Source organism: Amblyomma mixtum, chromosome 10 (genome assembly GCF_055824585.1).
Source record: "Amblyomma mixtum isolate Tamu chromosome 10, ASM5582458v1, whole genome shotgun sequence".
Lineage (NCBI taxonomy): Eukaryota > Metazoa > Arthropoda > Arachnida > Ixodida > Ixodidae > Amblyomma > Amblyomma mixtum.
The window spans coordinates 59,645,133-59,668,694 of record NC_143021.1 but is presented as its reverse complement, the minus strand read 5'-3'; the positions used below and the strand labels follow the sequence as shown (position 1 = coordinate 59,668,694).

At 47.9% G+C, this 23,562-nt stretch overlaps 1 protein-coding gene across 1 annotated transcript; it reads right to left on the bottom strand.

The window, feature by feature from the left end:
* Nucleotides 1–4,600: 4,600 nt before the first annotated feature.
* LOC149325900 (uncharacterized) lies at nucleotides 4,601–23,170 on the bottom strand. The gene is made up of 5 exons (XM_089562658.1): nucleotides 22,875–23,170; nucleotides 15,970–16,135; nucleotides 10,748–10,862; nucleotides 6,170–6,342; nucleotides 4,601–4,747 (listed from the first exon to the last, which is right to left on the bottom strand). The coding sequence occupies exons 1-5, from the start codon at nucleotides 23,168–23,170 to the stop codon at nucleotides 4,601–4,603; spliced, it is 897 nt and encodes a 298-aa protein (XP_089418784.1).
* Nucleotides 23,171–23,562: the final 392 nt, after the last annotated feature.

Below are 23,562 nucleotides of genomic sequence, written 5' to 3'. Positions count from 1 at the left end.
GCCTTTCATCTGACGACAGACGTGTAAGGAGTCCCCGCGCCCTCTCACTGAGCCGCGGCAACACAAGTCCGGCCCACCACTCTGTTGGTACATCGTAGGATTCCAAGGTTGCCTCGATGTCTATAACCAGGCAGACCTCTCCATTATCCATTAAAGTCTCTTTCCTTCCTTCCTCGATGTCTTCAAACCAACCCGGCACTAATGCTTCTTGAGTAGGCATTGTCGCGAGTACCCCCTTCAACAGGCTAGCAAATTTTAGTTTCCGGTCCTCCTCCGACCGCGTATCCGCACCTGAGCAGCTGCTCCCCTCGACGGACGCGACTCCACTTTGCGATTGCAAACGTACTGTTTCTAGGACCCTTTCAGCAATTTTTAATTGTAACTCCAGCAGCCTTTCTTGCTGCTCCGACGCCGTCTGTGGCGAGGCGTTACTACGGCCTTCTACCATTTCGCTTGTTAGTGCCGGCACCTCTCCCCCTTCCCCATCTACACCCGGGTTCTCCATTACTGTTTCTTTAGCGATGTCACTCCTCAAAACCCAAGGCTTTGACATTACACGCAAACACAAGAAACCAAACGGGTACTCGCCTAGCTACCGAAGCGTCGCTTTCGGTGCCCCGGCTGGGTCAGATGAGCCTGGAGGTCTGGTGGGTCTCCTTGGTAGCTCGGTCGCTCCCTCCGCCACTCTCGTCGTCGATGTCGCTTGTCCCCGGTGAAGTTCTTCCGCTCAGCCTAAGCAGGTACTGTGGACTGCGCCAGTTGGGTTCCCTACCATACCATAATTTCCCTCTCTCTGCCGGCACATAGAACGAACTTCTCAGACAAGGTAACAGGTAAAATACAAAGGTTTAATACATGATTAAAGGTGAGACAAGAAGGAAAGTAGGTAGACAAGGTTACAAGGTTGAAGGAAAAAAAAAGCCTCTTTCCATGCCGAACAGCGGCTTAAATAGGGTGTCCTGTCCCCAGGTCCCTAGTTGGGGAATTTGGTTAATCAAAAATGTGTCCAATCACTGTGAACTGGGTCACGTGTCCATTCGTAGTGTTCCGCCCACAAGGACGTCCCCCAGTTCACCCTCGCCCCTTCGAAGATGCTGTCCGGCCGATCCCTCGCAGCAACGATGACAAGCCGTTAAGTTCGAGCGATTCGTCAGCCGAAACATGAGTCTGACACCTGCACTTCACAGCGAGCCGCGGGGACGGAGGACTGGCGTCGCACTTGCGCCGAAAGGTTCCAGGAAGACCGGAAGCCGTTACCGAAGCGCGAGCACGCCAGCACCCGCGCTGGCCACAAACAACACAGAACAGCCGCCGACACACCATGCCGTCGCGTTGCGTTTGGGTTTGGCACCGCTAATGGGAGTTGAGCCGAAGACCGTTCCCGTGCAGCGGATGTCCCCCCATAAACCACCAGGGGGTCCCCTTGTTGACGCCGCTCCCTGCTTTCGGGGTACCGGGGCCGCCACGCCGACGCCTCTCCGAAGTCCTGTCTATTGACAGTTTCCAGATGTCTGGAGATTCTTTGTTGCCTGGCGCTTCCCCGTCTTTAACACATACAGCACCAAGGAGCCGCTCCGATGCTTCGGCGCTTTAGCGGAAGGAGTCGAGCGTAACAGGGGGGGGGGGGGGGGGGGGCAAGGACAGCAAGGTCTGTACCTGAGGCATGAAGCCGCGTTCAGACTGCAGTCGCATCCGCCATAAGCGTACTAGTTGCCGCATTCTGCCTAACTGCTGCACCTTCCGTTTACGAAAAAAAAACCGCATACGTTCACACGGAGCCCTTCGCTAAGATACATTTTTACGACCGGCCAATCACCGCTCTGGGACAATTGCGTTGCGCATTTTTCAACATGGCGCCGGTTAGCAAGCGGCTGCTGGCGGAGGTCGAGGCTCTTCAAGCTCGAAATGAGCTGATCATCGTCTATGCGCTTAACCGACGCAGACGGAGACGTCGCAGAAGATTGTGGGCTCGTCAAATCTTCCTCAATAGAGCCCTTGACGGAGATTTCCACAATCTTTTCGCGAAGCTGCGGGCTGGCGATACGGCGCTGTTCTACAACTTCGTGCTGATGTCACCTCAGCAGTTCGACTTCCTGGAAAGCCTTGTCAGGCCGCACGTTGAAGTTCAAGAGCCGCAACTGCAAGAATCTCTGTCCTCTGATGAGCGCCTGGCTATAACGTTGAGGTAAGCATGCTATCCTGAGGTTTTTATGTAATTTTCTCTGCTGCCAAGAGTGCAAGCGGGTGCAGGTCAGCTGCTTTAATTCCACAGCTGTGTGGAGGGCTGTTGGCGAAATAAATTTGTTTTTGCTATACGGAAAGCTAGCTGCTGTCCCATGCATGAGAAGATTCGTGCTGTAGTACCTGCGATACGCGTATTTTGAAGACAGTGTCTCCCGCTAGGAAGCTCATGTCAAGTGTATATTTTGAGTATCTGCGGAAGGAGTGCACTGTTATGATAGTAGCTTCGCGCTGATTTTCTGCGTTGTGAAGGTGCTAAGTACACTTTCAAAACTGAACATGGCTGTTTATCATGCCTACTCTTCGTAGCGTAGTACATGAATATGAACTGTCGCCGCTTGATGAAAGCACATGTTGCAGAGCAGCTATGAACTGCTGTTTCCATGCAATGCTTTCTTTGGCCTAAAAACACAAAACAGCGCTCAACGAAGAAACGCACACAACTATCTTGCTTTTTTATATTCCAGGTTCTTGGCAAGCGGAAACAGCTACCAGTCCCTTGCATGCAGCTTCAGGGTTGGAAAATCAACAATCTCACAACTGGTTCCTCAAGTGTGCATTGCTATATGGAAGGTTCTGCAACCAAGGGTCCTGAGGCGGCTAGATCATGGGAAACTGAATGCTATTGCTGATGAGTTGATGTGGAAATGGAACTTTCCAAATTGTTTCGGCGCTATTGACGGAAAACAAGTTCATTTGGATGCACCGCCAAATTCTGGTTCTGTGTACTTCAACTATAAATGCACGTTTAGCATCAACCTGATGGCATCTTGTGACGCGGGCTAGAGGTTCAGAACTGTTTACATAGGGGCTTACGGCAGCGAAAGCGACGGTGGTGTTTTTTCAACAAGCGGGCTTGGAAAACTTGTTGACAATGCACAGGAAACGCTCCCATATCCTGCGGCCTTGCCCAGTGATGGCCCTGTGCTGCCATTCGTGATGGTAGCAGATGATGCGTTTCGTCTAAAAGCGAACTTGATGAAACCATCCCCTGGTGTGCAACCACCAAACACACCAAAAAGAATTTACAACTACAGGCTGTCTCGGGCGCGGCGATGCATTGAAAACGCCTTCGGAATTCTGTGTGCCAGATGGAGGGTGCTGCAAATCCGCATGAGTCTATTCCCACAGAATGCAGTTGCAGTCTCAGGTGCGTGCTGTTGTCTCCACAATTCCTCTACTCCTCTACTTTCACATAGTAAAATTTTTAATATCTGTTAATTTTTTCAATCCTCGACAACATGGCTTTCGCAAGGGCCTCTCATGTGATACACAGTTAGCTTCATTCATAAATGACATAAGCTCTAACCTAGACTTGAACATACCTGTAGACGCGCTGTTCTTAGATTTCGAAAAGGCATTCGATAAAGTTCCCCATTAAAGACTGCTACTTAAACTCTCAAGATTGCGCATTAACCCCCTTGTATTAGATTGGATTTCTAATTTCCTTACGAACCGAAAGGAATTTGTGTACGCTAACAACCGCTCCTCGTCTCTTTCTCCAGTCCTCTCCGGAGTCCCCCAAGGTACAGTACTCGGACCATTGCTATTTCTTATTTATATTAATGACCTGCCTAGTAACATATCCTCTAACATCCGACGGACGGACGGACGGACGGACTGATGGATGGATGGATGGATGGATGGATGGATGGATGGATGGATGGATGGATGGACGGACGGACGGACGGACGGACGGACGGACGGACGGACGGACGGACGGACGGACGGACGGACGGACGGACGGACGGACGGACGGACGGACGGACGGACGGACGGACGGACGGATGGATGGATCCGTCTGTCCGTCCGTCCGTCCGTGCACATTACATATCTCATTACTCTGAACAGCGCCATTGATACAACCAAACTCATCGAAGCAGAGAGAGAGAGTCATGCTAAAAATGCGGTCAAAGTCGGCTGTGAAAGTGTGTAGTTGTAATGTGTAGTCAAAATGTGTAGTCAAATAAAGCACTAGTATAGCACAATCAATCTCGAAGTCAATGCCAAACAGTGCGCCGGAAAAGGCTTTCGCCTTGCAGCACTTTAGAGAGCCAAAGTGCCCCCCGAATTTTTTTTTTGGAAACGGATTGGCATCACGCAAGAAATGTGCAGCATGAAACGAAAACCCGTCACGCTCTTAACCGCTTGGTACATGTTGTTTATTGCGAAAAAAAAGGAGGTTGGCGCTTTGTCGAAACGTAAAAGCAGTGATAAATCATTCATTATAGGGTTTACTTTTGACGTTAATTAACTGAGCCGAGCAAAGCAGCTGCTATCGGGTTAAATCGCCTTGGCTCGGATAATATTACGAATACAAATGATTAAATATGAATCGAAATGAGCGAAGACAGTTTGGTCACTGCTTCTTGGCCTCGGGTGGCGGCAGCTGGTGGCCGCCCTCTTCGAGAAGATGCAAGATCTGCTGCAACGTCGCTTCCAACTCTTCCACGGCCCGTGCCTGGCGCTCGGCAGCGGCCAGCTGCCGAGAGGTGCTGGCTTCCACCTGCTCCAATTGAGAGAGGAGGGAAGCAGTTTCGACAAGCAGCGCTCGGTCAGTGCCTCCAGCAAGAGGAGGTAACGCTGCATTTAACTCTAGAGTGGAAAAAGATAAGCTCAACGTTCACAGATCGATTCAAAACTGAGCTCATATAATGTTTGCGCTTTCATTAGGAATCATGCAGAGCAGGAAAAAAAGGTTAGTAGCAGCAACTACGCAAAGAACTGTGCATTTGCGTTCTTTTTTTAAAGTTCACCGAACCGTAATACATCTGAGCATAACACAAGGCGAACTTTAGAGTACAAGCAAGAATTTAAAGAGCAACTCAATGTTTATTTTTTCATAATCAAGCTTGGAACTAGCGCGGATTTTGACAGTAAATTCGTAAGGGAAAGAAAAAGAGCTGGCTTGGCGTAGTGGTTAGCGTGCTCGTCTCGCACTCCGGGGGCCCTGGTTCGATTCCGCAACAACCCATTTCCTACTCGGTGTTATTTATTAACGCTCCTGGGAACTTTCTCTCACGGCCAACGCCGCCGACGACACCGTCTTCTCTGCGACACGGGGACCTTAACGCTGTCGCGTTAACACCACCGGACGATGCTCCAATGAACGAGTGCTATGAGTCTGAGCGGACACCTTACGCAGTTGTACCTAGGTCCACCTATGTGCCCTTTTACCCCTCGGTGCCCCATGGGAGGGCTTTCTGACGCTGCGGCGCAAAACTGGTGAAACAGGTGGCTACACCTGAAGCTGTGAAACAATAGACCGCTGCAGCGGGTGCCTATTGTAAGAGAGTACGTCACGTATGAGGGGGATGCTGGGTTCGTCGGTGGGAGACGCATTCCTACCGATTTACGCCCGGAGGTGGGCTGTGCGGAAAGCGCAGCTGACGCCACATTTTTGAAGTAAATAAGGCTTTTTGACGGGCTAGTTGGTACATATTCATTTTTGATAGTTTGCGCGCTAAATAAGACGTTCACAGGAAAAAGGATAGAGATGACAGGAAAGAAGCGCAAAACTTCTTTCCTGTCATCTCTATCCTTTTTCCTGTGAACGTCTTTTTAGCGCACAAACTATCAAATATGAATATGCACATTTTTGAGGCACGAGCTCAGAACAGCTAACGGTGCAAAACATAAAAATGTGGTATCGAAGAAGTGTTCGTTTTTGTGCGGTGATGAGCTTGTCAAAAAGGCAGGCAGTCGAATAAAATCGGCTTTTACACTGCCATGTTAGGAGAATAGGAACATGGGTGGTAAGACTTTCTCGCTGGTTAGCTGGTTCATGATGTTTTGAATTTTGTTTGCACTTAGTAGGCGAAGAGAGAGGCATAAAAGTCGAAGGAACAAGGGAGCAACTTCCAAAAGTTTCGTTATTGTCCCGCGGTGTTTGTCACTTTTAGTCTCCGTCCATTGCGCGCCCCCTCACCTCTTCGAGGTGCCTCAGCACTTGAGAGCGAAAAGTGGCTGGCGCAGCCGCATCCTGCCCCTTGTGTTCAGCCGAGGCGTTTGCGTTGTCCGGTAGAGAGCCGCTCGACAGATGTGGCCGCGCGGCGAGCTCCTTGCTTGCGGAAGTCGACACTTGGGAGGTTCCTGGTTCGGCTGCGCGGAGAGCACCAGCTTCGGTCGCATATGACTGCTACGCAAGGATACGTAGATTAGGGCAAAAACCCTTTACACCTGACTCGAGGCATTCCAGTCCAAAAGGGTATGCACATTTTTGCGGTTTCCCATCGAGACGTGTTTTTCTGAGAGCTTGGATCCTTTGCATGCGCCTGTAGAGACTACAGCATTATCTACTCTAAGATAAGAACTTTATTCAGACAAGTACAAACACCTGGGAGATTGGCGAAAAGGCAGTGAAATACCTGACAAAGCGCCATCCCCCTTCCCACCCCTAAAATTTGATACTTGCTCAAAATGGATTACAAATCAGAAACAGAATCAATACAGCACAGAAAGCAAAGTTCATCAAACACCTTGAACTCGTCACTTAAAACAGCACATAATACAAGCGTGAGGCACTGAGAATGAAAAGGTTCAGTTAGTTCTACCCCGCAGTATTGGGTCGCAAACTAAATCTATCTGTTTGATGCGTCTGTTGTTTTTGTTATCTTTCTCTCCATCAGACAACGATAACGCGGAAGTTCTCGAATCGATAGTTCCGATGGTCTACCTTGGTGATATCGATATTTCCCCATGGCATTGTAATCCTGTGGCACGTCGCTGGAACGGACTGGACCAAGACCTCGGGCACTAGGAACGCTTTATTGCAGTGCACGCATATAAAATTGCACACCTAGGCAAGAGTGGTACTTGCGCCGCTGTGCCCGTCACAGACGCTGGCTAGCCCGTTTAGTACACCTAAGCAATACCTCTCCGAGTTCCCTCCTGATCCCTCTACAACGACTCCTCGAGTCTTCCCTTGGAACCAGTTTTCACGTCGTTTCAGCCATAATTTGTTGCACTAGTCGGAGACGAGCTTATAACAACGAAGAGGAGACATTTAAAATAGCACTAACAAATGGCACGCCGGCGGCCGCGATGTTTTTCACTCACGAGCGCCGCGTGCATTTCACAAATTAGCTCAAGCATTAAGATTCGCAGTTACACCACACAGACCCAAAGGCTAAAGCGACAGCGAAAATACAAGGAACGCGAGCACGCAGTAGGGACTGGGCGCACTGCTCTGGCCGCTGTCTCATCCTTTGCTGTTCGACACTGAGACACCTCATATTCTTCTCGAGGTGCGCAGTTGACTGCAATGATTTACACGCTGCCCCTGTCCAAACCACAGGAGTCCGCGTGTCAGCCCCGCTATGCGGCAAGAATGCAACCTTCCAGTGCCTTGGCGGTCTGCAGTCACACACGATGCAGTCAGCTAAGCGAAGTTCTCACTGTCCACTCTCTATGTATTTGAAACGAAAAAATTCAAACGGTGCCGACTAAAGGGCTGACCAAGAAGCCCATACAATAAACTGAAAAAATCTGAACGGGGCACTTAATGGCTTTGCGTTAATAGCGTTAATGGGTTAGGGCCCATATGTGTGCAATTGGTCACACACTGCTTCGCATTCATAGATCTCCGAGAGTCCTCATATGACCCCTTGCGCTAGGGTGCAGCGAATAAGCGATGAGCCGTTGTCATGGCAGGCGGCTGTGTGAAAACACCGTAGGGCCTGTGAGACCCGCGTTGCACTACCCGAGCAAGTTGCCGCGAGATGGATGGATGGATGGATGGATGGATGGATGGATGGATGGATGGATGGATATGAGCGCCCCCTTTGAAACAGGGTGGTGGCAATTGCCACCATGCTCAGCTTTTCTTTCTTTATTTTTTTTGTTTACTGAGTTGGCAATTCTTTTTAAGAATCGCCATCATCTTTACCTAAAGTTTCCTACAATTCTAACCTTATGCCACATCTCTGCTTTTCAGCCACCAATCCTCCAATCGCTTTTTGCTAACTTCCACTGCAGATTTATTTACATGACAATTGTTGTCTTTAAACCCTAGGGCTTCAGGAAGAGTGACTGCGCCTGCATCGACATCCGGTTGGATACCATCACATTTGATTATGAGGTGTTCAATTGTTTCCACAGATCTACCACACACGGCACATGTGTCATATTCTTCGTTAAATTTCTTTTTGTAGCTGCGCGTTCTAAGACACCTTGACCTAGCTTCAAAAAGTAGGGCACTGCCTCTTGAATTATCATATAAAAATTCTTTCCTGATCTGCCTTTTCCAGTATCGATATAGTTCTACACTATGTTTCTTTTCCATTGAATTCATCCGATTTTTAACTTCCGCGTCTTTAACCTGTCGTTTAATGCTCTTTCTTTCTCCGTCCTCATGACCTGCATACTTACTGGTTAGTTTTCTAGTTCTTTTCCGGCACTGTGAGTCAACGCTCTTTCTGTATAAATATGCAAATACCTTAGCAGCCCACCTGTTATCGTCCAATTTCCTCAGGCGTTCTCCATATAGTATGTTACTCTTAGCTTCCCGTGCTTCGAACGATGCCCAGCCCATATCCCCTTGTAGTGCCTCGTTTGTGGTTTTGCCGTGGGCACCTAGTGCTAATCTTCCAACAGCTCTCTGATTTACGTCTAATCTCGACTGAACTTCCGCCCTTAAGCACAGAACCGCATTGCCGAAATTAAGACCCGGCACCATTATTCCTTTCCAAATACCTCTTAGTACTTCATATTTTTTGTACCCCATAATGCCCTATGGTTCATTATCCCGGCGTCTCTTCGTCCTTTTGCCCTAAGAGCCTGTTTGTGCTTTTTCGTGTATATCTGCCCTTCGTTTAGCCATATCCCGAGGTATTTGTATTCGGCCACTTTGGGTATTTCGTGGCCTTGTATTGTAAACACCTGGTCAGTTGTATAGTTAAAAATCAGACGTGATTTAGTTGCGCTAAAACTGAATCCTAGAGCGTCTCCTTCGTCTCCACAGCAATTAACCAAAGTTTGTAAATCTTCCTCGCTATCTGCTAACAGTACATTATCGTCCGCGTACATTAAACCCGGGAGGCGCTGCTCAACTACATTTACACCTAATATGTACGACAGATTAAAACCTAGATTACTTTCTTCTAGCCTTCTTTCAATATTTATCACGTAAAGCGTGAACAGCAGCGGCGATAGAGGACAACCTTGCCTTAATCCTTTGTGCACCCCCACAGTTGTGGTACTTTTTTGCCCTTCCCATGTAATTTCAACTTCATTATCTCGGTAGATTTCACAACTGCCGCCTGCCGCCTGGCGGACAGTTCGCTCGCAGTACGGTGGGCAGGTTGCGATGACGTCACAAAGTCACGTGACCTAGGTGGTAGGCGGCCTCCGTGCTTTTTTGCGCATAATACCGCCGCCGAGGAGAACGGATTTTGTGCTGAATGGGAGCGTTGCCCCTGTGGCATTAGAAAAGAAGGAGGAGAAACAAGCTGACTGCTTCGGAATGCGCGCTGCCCGTCTGTCCGTGCGCTAAGGCCCGCGAACATAAGTCGTGGCAGGCTTTGTTGGGGAGCGCAGAGATGTGCCTGTAGCATTGAAAACGAGTTATCGAACTTCAACGCGAGTAAATGTTTGCAAACAGGATGGGTATGAAAGTAAAGAGAGAAAGGAAAATATACGAATCTACGTGTACAGTATTACATCAAATTAGGCTAGAGGAATCCACCAGGAATAAATAAATAGAGAAAAATAATTTGGGCCCCAACCACACCTATAATTCGATCCTGCGTACTTTACAATTGTTGTGACATGAATATGAAAGCACATTCTCTACTTTAATTAAAGGGTTGCATGTGTGAGAGCAGACAACCAATGAAGAAAAACCTCTCCTTTAAACATTAAGCTAGAACTGTTCGTGCTGTCTACTGATTATGATACTGAGTGAAAACGGAAATAAATCTGAGATTCAGAGTTCGCGCTGCGTGATTTATGGTTTTCGTTTATGGGGTTTAACGTCGCAAAGCGACTCAGGCTATGAGAGACGCTGTATTGGAGGGCTCTGGAAATTTCGACCACCTGGGGTTCTTTAACGTGCACTGACATCGCAGCTTTCAATTTTCTTCCCTACTGCGGGCACGCTAGTGAAAGGTTTTGTTGCAAAGGACATATAGATCTGGTGAGAATATGACTTATTTATCAATCACTTCCCGCACCTTAGCTTAATCGGCTCTTTAGTTGTGGCACGACAAAGCCCATTGCGCGGTTCCCGACACGTTAACGCCCACCTGACCAGCGATCGATCATCCTTAAAAACTGAGAGGCAGTGTTGTGGGTGTAACCACTCTTCAGGCGTGCATGCATAGCGGACTTACCTGATCCATAAAAAGCACAGTGAACAGCAAAACTTACTATACAGCGCGCAGCTGTCTGGTGCGCAACTGTGCTCGAGCGTCGCTTGGCAGCATGTTTTTCGAACGTATTGCGTTCACCTTTACAAATCAGAGCCAACGGTATTTTAGCGAAGAAATGAGTGAAATACGGCACGAACCACCACGAGTCGCCGTCGGCTGCGATGTGTGAGCGCACTTGCAGCTGCGTCGACGCAAGACCGAGCACTTGACGCAACCAACCGGCGGTGACTTGCTCGCAGTCCCAGAAGGCGGCTGTCGTGACTGAACAAAGCCGGGCAAGGATTTCCTCGGGCAGCGACAAGTGAGCGGTGTAAATGGAAAACGAGCTTTACATGCAGAATTTTTACAAAGCCAGTATGAACCAATGACAGGCAGTTTTAGTGTTATAAAAGCGCTGAACCAAAATTCTCAAGTGCTACACAAAACGATATTTTGCACACTGTTTGCGTCAGAGAGAAGCAAGGTGTGTTGCTGGGCGAGTTGGTTGAGGTACATCTTGAGAAAAACAGCGCTTGCAGACAAAGGACCAGAACGAGAAGGACTCAGTTGTGCGTCCTTCTTGTTCTGGTCCCTTGTCTGCAAGCGTTGCTTTCGACGAGTCAGAAAACGCGTACGGCCGATTTGGGGGCTAAAGCACTTTCTTCCTCTCGCGTTTTCAGAATCCCTTTATTTAAGGTAGTGCTTCTGCTCATATAGACTAAACCATAATAAGACTATAAAAATATAATGAATTCCATGAGGCCGATATCAATCCATCACGCATGAAAAATATATCTATAAATGGGTCATTTCAAAATGTTCACCTTAAGGCGGTTGCGATCCTGCTGTTATCGCATAAAATAAAAAGGAATCACGTGAAATTGTAAAGTCGATTAATGCGCAGTGCTCACTGCGCAATTAATGGCCGAACATACAGTATTCAAAGAAAATACAGATGCAGTGGGTTCGTTTTCGGATGCCTTCGTGGTTTCACCGAGGACAACCTATGCACATCTTCGGAGACAGAAGTACAACCAGCATTGCACCGTTCACTTGTGGCCACTCTATTCGCTGCGAAGAGTGCCTTGCGGGGAGAACAACCGAACCACTAGGAAAGTCTTATTATTTGCGTGTAGTTTATATTTGGCCTGGCTATGTAGTGCAGAGCATGGGCAGGTTTTCCGTGCGCCTTTGAGTACCAGATCTGCTGAATCACAGGGCTGATTTTTTTTTCCCCTTTGAGCTCTATTTTTGAGCTCTTATGGCTCTTTTTATTTTTGGGTGCGAAGATGGCTATAGAGCAGAAGCGGAAATTTTTTTTGGAATCAATGCTTGTTGCGTTGTTCTCTCACCAAAACCTTTCATTGCGCTAGCTCGGGAGAGCTGTACCCGAACTAGCGCAACAAGAAACGTTCGCCGTCTAGACTGCTTTCTGAGTTTTTCATTTACTGGCTCCCTTGAGCGCGCCGGCAATGTATTGTTAAATTTTCATGTCGCTTTTCCCTGTGTACGCAGCAATGCCCATTGCTGTCTGTTCATTGAGACATTATCTCCGAGGTTCTGGTTTTATCTTTACGGCATGAGAAGCTGAGCAAATGTATACATTGTATACAGCAAATGTATACAGCAAATGTATACATACAAATTCAAGGGAGGACATCAGCAGTCGCAGCACAGCAAGCCATACGGTACATAATTCGAGGTTCCTAAATTTATGACGCCTTAAACCTTACATCCTGAAAACTTTTTTTTCCGCAGTGTGTATCAGCAACAATATTTAGTGAGATTTTTGCGCATACAAAAGTGTTGACAGTCCGCTATTTTGGTTATGTATGAATGTCATATCGTTCTGTGTGACTTCTCTGAGTTTCGATAATAGGACGATCGGTGGCGCGAAACTGGAAAAACTGATGGCCATGGGAATGTACAGCCTTTGTCAAAAGTTTGGAGCCCAGGGGGTTTTCTTTTGAGCCACACTGTATCGTTCTTAATGGATCTCTCGCTCTCCAAATTTCCCGGACATAAGAAGGTTTCTGGTACTGCTCCCTGCAATAGGTAGGATTTCCACGAATGCTCCTGGAGTTCCAATATAAAGCTTGGAAGTGAACCCCCTGTGCTCTAAACTTTTGAGAAAGACTGTACCTTTGTAATGCAATGAACTGAAATAGACTGGTCTTTTAACAATGCTGCAGAGAGCGATATACCTGTGCAGGTTCATCATTGTGTTTATTGTCATTCCACGCTTCAGTTGCTCTGTCCCCTGCCAATGGCTCATTCGCTCCGCATAACTGCTTGCCTAAAGGCTTTCCAACGAGGATTTCAACAGTGATTAGCGGGTGAGCAAGTGAGCGATCATATACATTCTGAAATCTGTCATGGAACGTTCAGAGCTCTCAGATAATTATCGTGGCGGTCGCTACCTTCAGACGCGTGTCATGATCGGCCACGCATGCTGCAGTCCCAGCGCACAAGCACGGCGAATTGGGACAACCGCTTTTATTCGTCGCGGCATCCACGACGTGCCAAGCAGAGCTGAACGCTCGAAATAACTAAAAGTCTTCGCAGGAGCTTCGATGCTTCTTTGCATTACATCGGTTTTCTGCGGCCGTCGCAAATGAATGGTCTGAACACAGGAAGTATCTTATGAGCCAAATTTTCGACCGAGGAGTAAGATGGTTTGGTTTGGTTTATGGGGTTTAACGTCCCAAAGCGACTAAGGCTATGAGAGACGCCGTAGTGGAATATGAACGTTTTTTCTATTAAGCATGAAACCACTTCAGCTCCCGCTGTCGGCGACCTTGAGGTGATGTCGAGCCGAAGCCGAGAGCCAAAGATCCGCGCACCGATTTTCCGTCATCCAAGGAAAATGTCCGCAACCCCAAAATTTGGCCCTCTCAACCAACGAAATTTGACCTTATCTGAATTTCATCAAAATTGGTGTCAAGCCTAATTTTAATATGACCAATTAAATGGTGACCGCCAAAATTAGGTGGGCTATCCCCAAAATTTGTCTCTCTGGAACCCATAAATTTGACGTCGTCCATATTTCACCAACATTAGGGTCCCACCTAATTTGTCTACGGGAAACTAAGTGTTGGCTTCGAAATTTAGGTAGACCACCCCCAAAGTTTGGCACACTTGGGCATCTTCCGCCCACATTCTATTCCGTTTTAAATCCGCTTAAAGAGATGCTACGTTAGGAAAGAAAAAAACTGATAGCAACGACCGTGACAAAACCCAAAAGAAAGTTATAGGGTCTTAGCAATTTGGTCAGCCACAGTCAAGGCTATCCTAAAGCAAGTGGCTGACTAATATTAGTCTTGAGTATAAGTACAGTCACAATATGACACACATTTTTTCAGATGCAATGTTTATTACAGATGAGTCGTGTAGTTTTACGCCGAAAATATACATAGAAACCACGAATAAGCCAGCTGCGGAAATATGTCACCCGTTGGGTGCAGTCCTCAAAACAAAACACAGAAAACAAAAACATACCTAGGGAAATGAAACAGCTCAGATGTAGGCCTATAGTTTTTGAGCGGATGATGTATTCAACAAAAGGCTACGCGACCATGCTCAACTAAAGCAAATGATCACAAACTGTAGCAATGAATATAGAAAAATGGCATGCATTGGATATTTACAATACTTGAGTACATTCAGGCAACAATGGAAAGCACTGAAGTGATTAAAAAATGAATTATTTATGTGAATGCAATATGAGATCTTTTCCAAGAATGTGGCATTGATAATCTCACCTGGTAGAAGTGTAACGGTTCAGCAAACAACAACAAATAAGCGTAGATCGTTAGACAAGTTGCATTCATAAAAAAAAACCTAGGTTAAATCTCGCTCTGGACATGTTCCGCATTACTGCGGTGTGCACCATTACCAGAGGTTCGAAAAATTTACCGCACCGCGGATACCGCTGCACACATACCAACACTTTTGCTTCCACACTTGCTAACACATGCACACACATTGTATGCATCAGCCGCCGCTATGACAGAACGTTGAGCGGAACCATGAAGTGACAACAATAACACGCGTAACGACGCAAAATGATCAGTGAATTAAGTGAGGTTGTTGGCTTTGTGATGCGCATGCATTCAGTTTCAGTATACGCAGTCGCTTGGAAGAAATGCACAGTTGCTCGCAGAGGTGGGCAGTCTTCGTCGGGGTAAAGTTCGTGCGGCCGATGTTGTGCAGCCGCTTTTTTCTTCTAATGCTGTCTTTCTTGCCGCTCGGAATCGCGAAAAGAACAAAGGCTTTTTCACGCCGGCTTGTGCACTGGAATGCGCAGCAACTCGGCATAGTGCTGCACTAAAAGAGCGCGAATGACGCGAAGTGCAAGCGCGCAATGCCAGGGAGATCGGTCGTAGCAGCGGCGGCTGGCCAAAAAAATGGCGCCGACGAAAAATGAAAACACAAAAAGAGCGAACTTTCCGCGCGCTTTTCCCGGAGACCGCCCGCGGAGCCAATCACCTTTGAGAAAAGCGCCGATGGGAGAGGTGAGAGAGGAGGATCGGCGAGGGTGCGCGGTGCGGCGGCATAGTTCACAGAAAGACGCTACTTTCAAATTATCAAGGGGCTTTATACATACTGTCTTGGTGGCGCCCTGCCTTGGAGTGCGGACAAACTAAAGTGGCCGGAAGCAGCTGTACGCGGTGCCCGATCCCCGAGTCATGTCACCTGTCTAGCGCCGCGTGGCGGTAACTGCCTTAAATGAGGCACCCCACAGGCTTGCAATGCGAAGCGAGCGATGCGGCTAGCATAGAAAAATTAGAGGCGCTGGCTTCGTATGGGCATACTGCACACGTTCGGCCTGACACTGCTTGTCCATTCGTGCGGCCCGCCGAAAACCGAGCGCTTCGGCCCATTTTATTTTCTTCGACTGCACATATTCCAGAGTGAGTAAGTGCTATTTAGCGTTACGCTCGGGCTTAATATTAAACACAAGACCACTGACCAATTCCTGGTTACCGTTCTTAAACACCGCGCACACAGTATGCGCGCTCCACCGTGCTATGACGCAGTGGTAAATAATTGTCCCTTCACTGCGTTCTTTTATGCTGCTGCTCATTGAACTTCGACTGATTAGCACAGGTCGATGGTGTCAATCTCCTTCACCGCTGTTCGCAAATATACTTTCCAGCTGCTTCACTGTGGCTCACCTCCCGTTTCGTAATTATCTTAGGTGCAAGCGGAGGGCTTCGTGGTTAAGTTACATCGGCGCAAAATCTTGCCTGGGGAGCCGCCGCGTACCGCTCACACTGGTGAAATTTCTTTACTTCAAAGCCCCTCCCTGAGCTGTGGTCGACAGAAGCCAGCACAGAATGGCAGTATCCGCTGAGTGTCGCGCTTGAGCAGTGCTCACCGGTGACGCTACAGCAGAGGCAGGTGAAGGGGTCTCAAGACGCTTCTGCACCACGTGACCTTGGCGTACTTCTAGCGCCAGCTCGTCTCCGACGATGCTAAGCACTCGGGCGTCATCTTCAGATAACCGAATTGGCGAAGCGGCGTGCGCACCTTCAGAATATCGTCTGCAAAGGTACGCGCTCTGGCCTCTTCTGTGATTCGACACAGGAAAACAACCGGCCCACGTCGACAGGAATCGTTTCAGTTGATACAACAAGATATGCGCATTATTTTCACAGCTAAAGAGCGCAGCCGTGAATTTAAAAGTACGAAATAAGAAAGGTGTTAGTCTCTTGCATACTGAGTGGTTTTGTTTTTTCGCTTGTCAGGCCAATTACGGATTAGTATGTCTCTTAGACGTCATTCAACTACAGGTAGACCCTTCATTTGCTGTTTTTTATTGTTTCCATTGTTTAACGTCACTCTCTGAATAAGAACGCCATGCGTTTCCTATTGTCTCGATACGCGTGGTCAACGGTCATTAATTTGCCTTTGTTCTTATATGTTTCGGTCACAGACAGAGCATTCTAATTAGTTTCGTATGCTGGATGTTTTACTACACGCAATAATAATGACGAAGAAAAAGAAATGAGATAACCAGATAACAGTACCCTCTATCTAGTGAAGGTTTTAGTACTCTCAGAAATGACGGCTTGTTAAAGAGATACTGAGGCGGTTTTCGAATCAGCTAATTTTTTAGGGTTTTGAAGTAGTGTCATTGCTGATCACGTCTGTCAAATTATTTTTTCGATTTTGGCTAGAACAGTGGCGCAATCACCAATTAAAAACGCGATGTTCAAATCTCCCGCGCCCTGCGCGAGCGTAGGAGAGGACAACAGCGGAGAGGGAAACCTCGTCCATGTCGGCCAACGTGACGTCACGTTGAGGAGCCGGGGATACTTCGGCGCACCCGAGAGAGCTGTCAGCGCGCGTTGTTTCTCGTGCTGCGTGCGTTGTGATGTACAAAGCGTGTCAGCCGACCTTGAGAATCAGATTCAACACGAGGTACTACTCTGCGTTCGTGTCCATGAACAAATACGGCCGAGACTGTGTCGTCTGCCACTGTTTTTAGCAAGATCAAAAGCTCGCAGCTCAAGCGCTCGCTGCTGTGACGAAGAATTCAAGCTGACCAAAGCAAGCCTACTCTGCTCGAAGCACTTTCGTAAGAACGGCTGCATGCAGATCTTGTCCCTAATGTGACCTCTGGAGATTTCTGTCGATAAGGCGCGGCTGAATCATGACACAGTTCTTCGATTTTCTAGCGCATGAGAGGCGTGTCACCATTCCCAAGAAGCGCCTCTTTTAAAAGTAGAAACATGCTCACTTAGCCCCTGAAGAAACCTTATAGAGGCTTAAGCATGTGTCGCTCTCCTCAGCTTAGGTGCGGCCAGACCACCTGAGACGTGCTCAGCAAGGCTCGGTTAGTGATTTTATACTCGGTTCGACGTGTCCAAGCAAGCAAGCAGAGCAAAGCACAATAAAGCAAAGCAAGCAAGCATCGAAGCTCTTCATATGCGGCATCTAGTTTAATCCTAGCTAAGCAAATGAAATGAAATCGTTCGACGTTTATTTCGGATGCAAATTTATGCGAGAAATGAATGCCAAAGGAGTTTTTGGAAAAAAAACTCCGCAACCTTACACGATTACTTCATCAAGTTGTGGCAGCGGCTGAGTTGCAGCTAGCTTGGCTTTCAAACACACATATAGTTGGCAACTACTTCACTGAACCTAAACTGAAAATCTAGGAAGGGCGAACGTTTCCGAAGCAGCGATTAATATTTTCTGGCATCTGCTGAACGCGCCACGAGTGAAGCAGCAGCCTTGTGCGCGTATTTGGCTTGGTTTACAGCGCACAATGATTGCGTCACTATCTTGTGGTCACATGTCTCGCAGTGCTTGGCCACTGCGCTTCGCTAATTTTGACACCAACTTTGTGCTCCTTCATCGTTTCCTTGAAATACTTTCTTGCCACAACCTGCAACGCCGGGTACTGAGAACAGGATTTTTTGTACACAGTGCTTTGGGCCTTTTCTTTAGGATGATGCTCTTCCGGGCGAGCCAGGAGGCGTCCGGTGGTGGTAATTGACTTGAGTATTGTTCGCACCCCCTCCTTTCTGAGAATAGGAGCCGAGGTTGTGCTGGCACCTTTTACGCATGGTCTGCATCGCGTCTTTGACGCTGGCGTATGCTTGTGCTAGGCGTAGAATTTTTTGCTTGTGTCTTTTTTGGTTTCAGGCGATACGTGGAATGAGCAAACTGTAGTATCCTTTCCTTCGGAGGTCAGTAAAAAAAAATACTCGCCGTATTCGCTTTTACAACGACACGGAAAGCTGCGATCTGCACGCAACGCAGCGCCGGATCCGCCTCAGCAGCTTCTCCAGTCCTCACAGTGAGGTCACGACCTCTCTTGATCAATCACGGGCGGCGGCGCGCCGCGCAGCGTGCCCCCCGGCACAGGCCGCATATTTCGGCTAAAAAAAGGCAACTCGCGCTTGTTTTTGCCTTATTTGAATGCGATATTCCAGTATACAGCATGAAAAACTATAGGATGCCGCTGCCAGCCCGATTTTCAAAAAAAGTGCTTCATTCTCCCTTTAACGGCGTTTACAGCTGCCCGGTTACAAATCGTACACGGGCCGAGGGGACAATACGCAGGTTGCCACCCTTATCAAACGCAACGTTACCGCGCTGCAGCACAAGACAGGACACGTCCAATTAGATCACACTCTAATCGAAATGATACCGCTTAAGCGGAGAGAGAAAAGCCTATTCGTCTTAAACGTATACAGCTCTCCTAAACAGAGAAAGGATTGCGGCTTCGACAGGCTATTCGCAAAAACGAAACAGATAGCGGGCAAAAACCCTATCGTCATTGTCGGGGACTTTAACGCTCATCATCCCGCATGGGGATACAAATATACGCAAATCAAGGGCAGAGAACTCTGGGACAGCATTCTCCACAATGAGCTCATCTTGATCACTGACCCCATCAAGCCAACAAGACAGGGCAATAGCGTGAGTAGGGACACTACATCTGATTAAACACTCACCGGAGGCCAAATCACGGCAAGGTGGTGTAACACGGGGGAGGACCTAGGAAGCGACCACAAAATTATTGAGATGGTGGTAGAGGACGGACCGCCCACACCGAAACCCAAAAAGGTCGCAGCGGTAAATTGGGATCTATTCAGGGCGAACCTTCATACCCGAGACGCAATCAGGGACATAGAATCTTGGGGCACAGACATTCTCGCGGCAGTTAAAGAAGCCACCGAAGAGGTGGAAGCAGACGAAACGCAAGAAGAGGTGGACAGGCGTATGATAGGCCTGTGGCGCAAGAAAAGGGAGCTAGAAGAAAAACTTGCTCAAAACAAGGGGAACAGAAACACACGTAAGCTCCTAGCCAAACTTAATAGAGATATCGAGGAGCACGCGCTGAACTTAACCAGACAAAACTGGGGTAGTATCTGCGAGCAGATGGACCGTAGAATCAGCAAAACCAACACGTGGAAAATGCTCACACATCTCTTAGACCCGGACAAGACAAAGTATGAGGCACGACAACAACTACAGAAACTCGTATATAAATACGAAGGCACTAGCGATCAACTAATCCCTAAAGTGAGGGACAGGTACTTGAGGTGCACACCACCCACACCACTCCCCGAGTACAAGGGCGCAGACAATCCTCTTCTAGATGGGCCCATCTCCATCGGAGAGGTTAGGGCGGACTTGAACATACTCAGAACTAAACCGGCCGCAGGTCCAGACAAAATCAGCAATCGCATGCTAAGGAATTTGGATGATGCATCAATTAGAAACCTAACAGCGTACGTGCAAGAATGTTGGGACAAGGGTCGAATCCCACCTGCGTGGAAAGAGGCCGACGTAGTCCTTATTCCAAAACCAGGTAAGAAACTAAGTCTCGAAAACCTGAGGCCCATTTCGCTTACCTCATGTGTAGGTAAGCTAATGGAGCACGTTATTCAAACGAGGCTAAAGAGATTCCAAGAAGAACAAAAACTTTACCCCGACACGATGATGGGGTTCAGGACACATCTTTCTGCATGCGACGTTATGCTTCAACTTAAAGAGCAAGTGCTAGACAACGAAACAGCTGATAACAGAGTAATAGTCGGCCTAGACGTGGCCAAAGCTTTTGACAACGTTGACCACGCAGCCATACTAGAACGCTTGGAAACTATAAATGTAGGGGGAAAGGTATACAACTACGTGAAGGACTTTCTTTCAAACAGAACAGTTACTATCAGCCTAGGAGGGAAGAAAGAGAAAGGCATAAGGCTGGGCAACAAAGGTACTCCCCAAGGCTCGGTCCTATCACCAACACTCTTCAACATTGCAATGATTGGCTTACCACAGAAATTGGCGTGTATAGAAGGGCTCAACCACACAATATACGCGGACGACCTCACCCTCTGGGTTACCAGAGGCAGTGACGCGCACATCGAAGGTACCCTCCAAAGAGCGATCGAGGAAATTGAGTCGTACCTAAAACAAATAGGACTCAAATGTTCTGCCGAGAAATCGGAAGCGCTCTTCCTCGGCCCACAAAAGAGACAAAGAAAGCCCCATGAACATGGGATAACGCTAACGGTAAACGGGGACAAAATACCCTCAGTGGAGATGATTAGAGTACTGGGTCTTAGGATAGAGACAAACGGTAAGAACACCGAAACGATACGAAAACTCGAATCGAGTGTAAGCCAGACGTGTAGGCTACTCAAAAGAATAGCAAATAAACACGCGGGAATGAAGGAGACGAACCTCTTAAGACTAGTTCAATCATTTGTAATCAGCAGAAGCACATACGTGGCACCATACCTACGGCTAGCCAAAGCAGAAAAAAACAAGATTGAAATCCTAATTAGGAAAGGCGTCAAAACCGCTCTGGGCCTCCCCCCGTACACATCCACCCAGAAAATTCTGAACATGGGGATTTCGAACACACTAGACGAGCTCATTGAGGCTACCAGAGTAGCGCAACAACAACGACTCCTACGCAGCCATTCGGGGCTAAAAATACTAGAAAAGCTAGGCTTCGAACCTCGAGCGCGGCTCAAACGCACGGAGAATATCCCAACAGACAAAAGGAACAAAATCAGAATCCCACCACTCCCAAGGAATATGCATCCGGTACACCATGAGGGTAGGCGAAAGGACAGACCGAAAGCTCCGCAGAAAAAATTAGCCAATAGACAGGACGTGGTTTACACGGACGCGGCGGAATATGAAGGCAGAACGGGTTTCGTAGCCCTAGCGACCAGGGAGGGTGGAGACCGATTCTCGTGCTGCAGCACCCAACAGAGAGATGTCAGGGTGATTATAACAGATTCAAAATCGGCTATCCGCAACTACAACGCAGGCAGGGTATCTGTCGAAACAGTCAAAATTCTGACTGCCGGCCCGACACAGGCAGAACTAATTAACCTTGTTTGGACTTCGGCCCACGAGGGCCTCCGGGGAAACGAGACAGCGCACGCATTGGCCCGAGGACTCACACACCGGGACCTTAGTGCGGTCTCGTCGAGCAGAGAGCCCCTTCAGAAGGACGAGGAGCTCAACACGTACCAAGATATTCTTCGCCATTACAGATTAGGAAGACAGACACTACCTGGAGGATGCAAGGGCCTCAGCAAAAAGGAAGAGGTCATATGGAGAAAGTTACAGGCGGGAGTTTTTCCGAACCCACTCGCAGTAAGCAGATGGCATCCGGCGATCCAAGACCCGAGGTGTGAACAGTGTAATGAAATAGCAGACATGATCCACATGGTGTGGACATGCCCTAGCCACAACGAACCAGACAGGAATATAGAGTCCTGGGAGGCTTTAATGGCCAGCCAGAAAGAAGAAGAACAAAAAGAAGTCATCCGTCTGGCCCTGGACACCGCTGAATCCCAAGGGATCCCAGCCTGCTGAAAGGGGAGGAAGATGACGGCGGTCAAGACTCGTATTTTTCGCCTTCTGATTCTTTGACGGGTGCAAATAAAGTTATTTCACCATCTTCATCAGCCCGGGTGAAGACAAGCACGGAGAGAAATTCACCTTGACAGTGAAGACGGGACTGTTATGACAAGCTCATATAAAGGGTGCAAAATCAAGCTACGATTAGCTATATTAATGCCTGATACCCTGGGAGCACGACCATTATGCGGGGACCAAACAATTACGCCTGTAAGAGGGTGAACATTTTTTAATGAGCGGAATATGGTAGCGAATCAGGCGTGAAGGATTTGTAGCATGCTTAGAGATTGAACTTGGGCAATAGAATGTTACGAGAAGGAGATATATGACAATGAACTTAATAGAAACAAAGGCGTATTGTGAAGAATCCAAGAATAATTAAATCATCTCAGTATTTTGGGATGAATTTCCAAGTGTAAATTCCCAATCGACTCGAGGGAGCTATCTTTCGTCAGTTGCCTAAGAAGAGTCTAAAAAAACATATTCACATTCCAGCGCAATGAAAGGAGTACCGTAATTACCTGTGAGAGTGCCTATTTGCATTTAGAAACAGTTAATTCCAAATAAAATGGTCTTTCATGAGCCCTATAACAACGTGCCAATAAGCCCTTCAATGATTCCTTAAGAGCAATAAAACGTCACACTGCGTTTTGTGAGGGATTGAGACTGACACCAGCGACAGCGTGAAGTTTAGATATTGCATGATATAAATCAGACTGCGCGAACCATGCAGATTTTTGTGTACAGCCTATTAGTCTTATTCGTAAAAATTGCGGAGATTACATCTAATAAAGATATGAGAAATTCACTGTAATCTGTACGCCCAGCCGATTATTGTGTAGAAAGAATACCAGGTATACTACAAACGCTATTACAGCGTACTTGCTCTCTGCCGCTGCCAGCTCCTCTGCCCGGTGCCTGGCTGCGGCCACTCGGCTCTGCCAGTAGCGGCGCCACTCCTCGCTTGTCTTCGATGTGGGGCCCATGGCGTTCAGCAGGCTGGTCAGCTCGGACCAGAGCCGCTGCCTCGTCTCGGGGCTCAAGTCGGAGGTGGCCCGGCTCAAACTCTTGTGCACGCACAAGAAGTCGATCATGACGATCCACTGGTCGATACTGCACCGACTGCTCTCCCGCTGGCGCTTAGCGGGAGGGCCTTCCTTTTTTGCCACATTCTCCATCGTCTTCTGGCGTTGTTCTTCGTCTTCTTCGCTTGCAGACCCATCTCATCACGCAATCGACGTCGAGACCTACCCGCCTTGAGCATGATCTCTCACAAGTTTCTTCTAAAATTTGCAACAGAAATGTATAGGGCCACTAAAATTTGGGCAATATAGTAATGAACGGTTTTTTAGGCCGGACAGTTCAAGTTAAGAAACTGAAGTGAGCGTAAGTGGTAACAAGGCAAATCTTTCTGAAAACCTGAAAACAGGAAGTTGCTCGCCCGGAAACCCACTGTACATCTCCGGTTTTTTAAATCAACCCGGAGCCCTCCAATACGGTGTCTTTATTGGGCCAAATGCTAAACCTCCTACCATGCCCTGACTTCTGATTGGCGGCAGCGATCTTCTTC

Excerpts from the sequence above, each read along its gene's own strand:
- LOC149325900 (XM_089562658.1), bottom strand. The coding sequence starts at position 23,170 with ATGGAGAATGTGGCAAAAAAGGAAGGCCCTCCCGCTAAGCGCCAGCGG. Across the intron at positions 10,863-15,969 it reads CCTCTGCTGTAGCGTCACCG|CCGCCTTCTGGGACTGCGAG; the intron begins GTGAGCACTGCT and ends CAGTCACGACAG. Across the intron at positions 6,343-10,747 it reads GCCGACGGCGACTCGTGGTG|CCGAACCAGGAACCTCCCAA; the intron begins GTTCGTGCCGTA and ends CTCTCCGCGCAG.